This window comes from Macaca nemestrina, chromosome X, assembly GCF_043159975.1.
Source record: "Macaca nemestrina isolate mMacNem1 chromosome X, mMacNem.hap1, whole genome shotgun sequence".
Taxonomy (NCBI): Eukaryota; Metazoa; Chordata; class Mammalia; order Primates; family Cercopithecidae; genus Macaca; species Macaca nemestrina.
The window spans coordinates 2,825,164-2,831,189 of record NC_092145.1 but is presented as its reverse complement, the minus strand read 5'-3'; the positions used below and the strand labels follow the sequence as shown (position 1 = coordinate 2,831,189).

At 59.0% G+C, this 6,026-nt stretch overlaps 1 protein-coding gene across 2 annotated transcripts; it reads left to right on the top strand.

The window, feature by feature from the left end:
• The first annotated feature begins 1,735 nt into the window (after window positions 1–1,735).
• On the top strand, window positions 1,736–5,699 carry LOC105470190 (PNMA family member 3). Of its 2 annotated transcripts, XR_980346.2 has the most exons (3): window positions 1,736–1,938; window positions 2,207–4,028; window positions 4,543–5,699. XR_980346.2 is itself a non-coding variant. In XM_011721969.2 (2 exons), the coding sequence occupies exon 2, from the start codon at window positions 2,313–2,315 to the stop codon at window positions 3,702–3,704; it is 1,392 nt and encodes a 463-aa protein (XP_011720271.1). In that variant the 5' UTR covers window positions 1,736–1,938; window positions 2,207–2,312; the 3' UTR covers window positions 3,705–5,699. The 2 variants fall into 2 exon arrangements, 1 of the variants encoding a protein (XP_011720271.1); XM_011721969.2 differs by having other exon boundaries at window positions 2,207–5,699.
• The last annotated feature ends 327 nt before the right edge of the window (window positions 5,700–6,026 follow it).

The window sequence follows — 6,026 nt, the reverse complement described above, 5'->3', positions numbered from 1 at the left end:
AATTGGACATATTCACATTATCATCTTGATACCAGTGTTTCCAAATCCTTTTTTCCCAATGCCCAGAACATCCACAGATCACTGCATCTGTCTGGGAACTTCACAGGCTTCTTTCTGGAGACATTCCAGACACGCCCCTCCGCCTTGGCACTAATACTTGGCATCTCCCCTTGACATCTCAAGCTTTGTCATTTACTCACTGTGTGACCTTGGGCCAGTAGTGTCCCTTCTCTGAACCTCTGTTTCCACCCCTGCAAGTTGGGCAGACGAAGGTTCAGTTTGAAACTGGTTGAGCCCTTGGAGTGACAAAGCAAGGGACTGTGAATGGACAAAAATGAGAGAAATAAATTCTAACAGGCACAAAGCAACCAGGGGAGAAATAATCCCAACTCTACTCAAAGATTGATGGGCACCAATTTAGAATCCAGTCTCAATTTTACCTTCAATACGGTGTGTGACCTTGAAAATGTCTCTTAATCTCTCTGAGCCTCATGAGGCAAATCAGGATAATGTTAATACCTGTCTCAGAGTTCTGGTGAGGAGTAAATGAAATAACTCCTGTAAAGATATTTTAGGAATTCTGTCTGACCAGGGAAAAGCCCCTGGGGCCATTTCTTCTTGGTCCCTGACAAGTGCCAGGCTGACAAGCAGAACACTGACCAACTCAGGGTGGTACAGGAAGTCTGGACAGTTTTGTGCCCCACTCACTGCAAGGTGGCCTCCCAGACTTGGCTGGATGGGTGAACCTGGCCTGAAAACCAACCACAAGCCCCTCTGTGTGTTTGGAAAGGAGCTGAAGCTGTGTGAACAGGAGTTGAGCATGCGGCTGGCAGAGCAGGCAGGACCCACAGAACATCTGGGCCCACTGCCTGAGGGGCAGTCACTCCCTTCTTCATTTGGCTGCTGCCCTGGGATCAAACAGATACAATAGAACCCATGGCGCACGGCTGCCAAGGAAGGGCAGGCCCAAGGGATTGGGCTCCAAGCCCTGGAAGTGGTTTCCCAAGTCACTAGATTTGCAGCACGTAAAACCGGAAAGGCCCCGGTAAACCTGTCCACTAGCACCTGGGCAGCGAAGCGCTTTGGCTGGAGGGCTGCAGGTCCCAGCAGTGGGACGGACAGCAGGGAGATGGTAGACCCTCCTTGGGGTGGTGTGCGTGAGCTGCGTGAGTGCCTGGGGCATCTCCTGCACGGATGGCACCGGCACCAGGTGCCCCTGGCCTCGCCTGGCCTCTCCAGCCAGAGGACCAGTCCTGGACGGGGAGGGGGAGGACAAGAGCAGGTGAACAGACCCCAGAACCCGGCTCCCTGACCCTGGCCATAATGCAGAGCTGCCTGGCGCACCGCAAACCACTCCCTGGCCCTCTGGTGGGCATGCCGGGGGGCAGACCCCTCGCCCTGCTGGCACCTCCGTGGCACGTGCGGGAGGGGCAGGAGCCCGGACCAGGAACCGCTGTGGTGAGAGCCAAAGGCACTGGGACTGGCCGCCACAGACCTTTGGACACCGCAGTGGGGGTGGGGGTGGGCGGGCGCTTGTGTGCCCGGGGGCCCCCGTGGCGGGGGGGCTAGGGGAGAGGAGCAGGTGACGTCACCCGGAGACCTGGGGCCCCTAGGGGCGGTGGCGAGAGCCCGGCCTCGTGACCCGTCCGCGCCAATGGCCCTGCGGTCTCCCGGACGACGCGGAGGGGTCCGCGCTGCATCGCCGCCGCGCCCCCGCCCCGAGTCCGCACTGCAGAGAGCCGCGGCGAGCAGGCGCCGGCGCACTGGCCCACGTGCTGCGCGAGCGAGGGAGAGCCACAGTCTGAGCGAACGCCCGCGCTGGGAGCCAGGGGCGCCCGACACCCCGCCCCGCCCAGCGCCTTCGCCGCCGCCGCCGCGCATAGCCCCCGGAGAGCCCTGTGGGGACCCCGACCAGAAGGGACCTTGCCTCGGGAGAAGGTATCAGACCCACCTGGGGAGGGAGAAGCTGGGCCCCGGGAGACTCCGCCGCCCCTCGCCTGTCCGCCCGAACACAACTGAAGCAGCCTGCAGGACAGGGGTCCAGGGTCCTGGGGCTGCGCGGGGACGGGGCTGAGGCCCGCAGAGACCCCACGGGTGGGGGGGTGGCTGGGCAGGGGCGGGGCCTGGCTGCAGAGGCGCCGCTAGGGGAGGAGGGCGTGCGGAGAGGTGGGCATTAACCTCGCTCTCGCCCTGCTTGTATTTACAGGCTGTGGAGACCTGGGCCTTCTGCGATCACCCTAGGAATTGATCCAGATATGTGCCTCCTGCCCTGATCACTCCCCCTAAATTAGTATCCGCAGAGATTCGAGGACATGCCATTGACCCTGTTACAGGATTGGTGTCGGGGGGAGCACCTGAACACCCAGAGGTGCATGCTCATCCTGGGGATCCCCGAGGACTGTGGAGAGGATGAGTTTGAGGAGACACTGCAGGAGGCTTGCAGGCACCTGGGCAGATACAGGGTGATTGGCAGGATGTTTAGGAGGGAGGAGAACGCCCAGGCGATTCTACTGGAGCTGGCACAAGATATCGACTATGCTTTGCTCCCAAGGGAAATACCAGGAAAGGGGGGGCCCTGGGAAGTGATTGTAAAACCCCGTAATTCAGATGGGGAATTTCTCGACAGATTGAACCGCTTCTTAGAGGAGGAGAGGCGGACCGTGGCAGATATGAACCGAGTCCTCGGGTCGGACACCAATTGTTCGGCTCCAAGAGTGACTATATCACCAGAGTTCTGGACCTGGGCCCAGACTCTGGGGGCAGCAGTGCAGCCTCTGCTAGAACAAATGTTGTACCGAGAACTAAGAGTGTTTTCTGGGAACACCATATCCATCCCAGGTGCACTGGCCTTTGATGCCTGGCTTGAGCACACCACTGAGATGCTACAGATGTGGCAGGTGCCCGAGGGGGAAAAGAGGCGGAGGCTGATGGAATGCTTACGCGGCCCTGCTCTCCAGGTGGTCAGTGGGCTCCGGGCCAGCAATGCTTCCATAACTGTGGAGGAGTGCCTAGCTGCCTTGCAGCAGGTGTTCGGACCTGTGGAGAGCCATAAAATTGCCCAGGTGAAGTTGTGTAAGGCCTATCAGGAGGCAGGAGAGAAAGTATCTAGCTTTGTGTTACGTTTGGAACCTCTGCTCCAAAGAGCTGTAGAAAACAATGTGGTATCACGTAGAAACGTGAATCAGACTCGCCTGAAACGAGTCTTAAGTGGGGCCACCCTTCCTGACAAACTCCGAGACAAGCTTAAGTTGATGAAACAGCGAAGGAAGCCTCCTGGTTTCCTGGCCCTGGTGAAGCTCCTGCGTGAGGAGGAGGAATGGGAGGCCACTTTAGGTCCAGATAGGGAGAGCCTGGAGGGGCTGGAAGTAGCCCCAAGGCCACCTGCCAGGATCACTGGGGTTGGGGCAGTACCTCTCCCTGCCTCTGGCAACAGTTTTGATGTGAGGCCTTCCCAGGGCTACCGGCGCCGGAGGGGCAGAGGCCAACACCGAAGGGGTGGTGTGGCAAGGGCTGGCTCTCGAGGTTCAAGGAAACGGAAACGCCACACATTCTGCTATAGCTGTGGGGAAGACGGCCACATCAGGGTACAGTGCATCAACCCTTCCAACCTGCTCTTGGTGAAGCAGAAGAAACAGGCTGCAATTGAGTCGGGAAACGGGAACTGGGCTTGGGACAAGAGCCATCCCAAGTCCAAGGCCAAGTAGGCTCGGGAGAGCAGGTCAACATTTCCTACCACAGGCCAAGGAGACAAAAGAGATATTGGAAGGAGGGTAAAGAGAAGCCCAGACAAACAGCAGATGAGTTGAGTGGGGCAGAGGGACAGGGCAGCCAGACCAAGGCCAAGCCTTCTCACTCTCTGCCAGCTGGAAGGGACTTCAACAACCAAGACCAACTGGCAACAGGCTCAGTGGGGGTCAGGTCTGGGTCCCGGAAGAGGTGCTGGAGAGGAAAGCAGGCAGCCACTGCATCCAGCACATGGGATGCCTGGGCCTCAGATGGGGACCCCAACGAAGCAGAAGCTGAAGAAGGTATGGCTGGGGGTTCTGTCCTGCTCATCCAGCCACCCCTAAATACCCACCCTGTGGACTTTGAGCTGAACATGCCCACTGGCCCCAGGCCACGTGGGACCTGGAGGACCCTACTTGGGGCCTGCCCCTGCCAGAAGGTGCCAGGGCTGGAGAGGAAGAGCTGGGGGGCAGAAGTAAAGCCTTGTAGGGGAGGCCACAGGGTCCATCCTGTCTTCAGGATCATCTACACTGCACTAGGGGAGCCCCAGGAAGGCAGCACCCTGGAGGCCCTGTGCAAGTGAGGACAGGAGATCCTAAGGCCCTGGGAGCCCAGTGCCAGCCAGAGATCGTGCAGGCAAGGAGACCAAAGATTGATGAGAAGATCCCCAACAGGGGTACTGGGTACCCGGCAGGCCATTGCCCTCACAGCTGGCTTGGACCAGGGTGGCTGTGAAGGGAAGTCTTTGTTGCAAAGGAGGAGGAGGAAAAGGGAGGACTTGGTGGGGTTTTGCTTCTTCTGCTTGTTTCTGCACAGGGCCACCAGACTCCTGGAGAGATCAGGCAAGGAGAACCTGTGGCTGCCATGGCCAAAGCAACTCAACAGATGCCGATGCCAAGGCCAGCGCCAACCCTGCCACCTCGGGGAATCCAGCCTGGAGGCAGCCCCTAAGCAGCCAGCCGTGGCCTGGGTGGAGGCACCTGAAGACGTCTATCCCAAACTCCTCCGATCCTGAGCTGGGAGATGACGGGGGAAAGAGGCCCTCTCAAGGGTGCCAGCTGCCTGGGTCTCCCAAGAGGGATCCCCCAACTCGCTGTTCCCAGGACAGGCTGCCCCCATTCCAGGAAGCTCACCCTCACCTGTGTAGGCCCCGTAGTGACCCACACATCCAGCAGACGCCCACCCACCACTAGCCATTGTTCCTGCACAAAGTAGTGTGCTGTGCGCCTACCCAGGCGGCCGCCTCTGGGCCCAGGGCACATGCTGTGAGCTTCCTGTGAGCCCAGGCTCTGCTCGCTGCTGTCCCGCACCACCTCTGCTTTCCCTGTGTAGATCTAGGCCAGTGACTGCTTGTTCTCGTGGAGCTGTGTGTGTTCTTCTCTGAGCAGCTCCTCCCCGGAGGCCCCCAGCACAGTCCCAGGAGATGGCGGGAAGGAGGTGTCAGGGTACGGCGGACATTCACCCCGTGAGCACGATGGTGACTGTGACTGTGAGAGGAAGAACTGGACCCAGGACGGAGTGGGGCTGCCCTGCCTGAGGCTCCCGAGGAGCTTTGTGCTTTGGTATTCCACCCCTGTTGTTACTTGTGACTTAGTTTCCTCGACCTGCTGGGGTGTTCCCTGCTGTTTTCCAGTGTCCTGTGACTGTCCTGTGAGGGCCACAGGGCAGGGCCCTGCCCCAGCAGATGGGCTTGGGAGGGGCTCCCTAAAGCCAGTGGACACTGTCAGAGTCCACCGTCCAGGCAAGAGGCAGACCCTGGGGCCCTCAGGAAGGAGGGAGGTGGCAGCGGGGGCTGCAGTGGGAGTAGGGGCAGATGAGGCATCTTGCTGGGAACCCCAGGAGGAGGGGGCCCGGGACCTGTTTGGGACCTGTGTCCTGTGGTGACCGTTTGCAGTTTCTCTCTGTGTTGTGATTCCCTTCTCTTCAATGTTTCAGTACATGTTTCTCTTCAATAAATTTCATTCAGTGTTCCAGCCGGCCTCGCCTCTGCTGTGGGAAACTGGGGATGAGGTTGGCTGGGGATGGGGTTGGGGTGGAGTGAGGGCCACATGGCTTTGTTAACACTGGTGTATAATTGGGGCTCAGTCTACAAATCATTGTAGAATGGCCTATCTGCACATGTTGGTCATGAGCTAGGGTTTGCAGCCCACGGACCCAGGCAAAGAAACCCAGCTGAGCAGGCTGGATAGTCCCAGTAGACAGGACACTGGTAGGCCCAGGCAGTGGCTGGTTGGGTCCTCAGTGCACTGGTTGAGCTTCTCAGAAATGAATAACACATTTAAGGAAGGGTGAGGGACAGC

What these genes read in the sequence shown, in the direction of transcription:
- LOC105470190 (XM_011721969.2), top strand. Translation starts at nt 2,313, where the DNA reads ATGCCATTGACCCTGTTACAGGATTGGTGTCGGGGGGAGCACCTGAAC.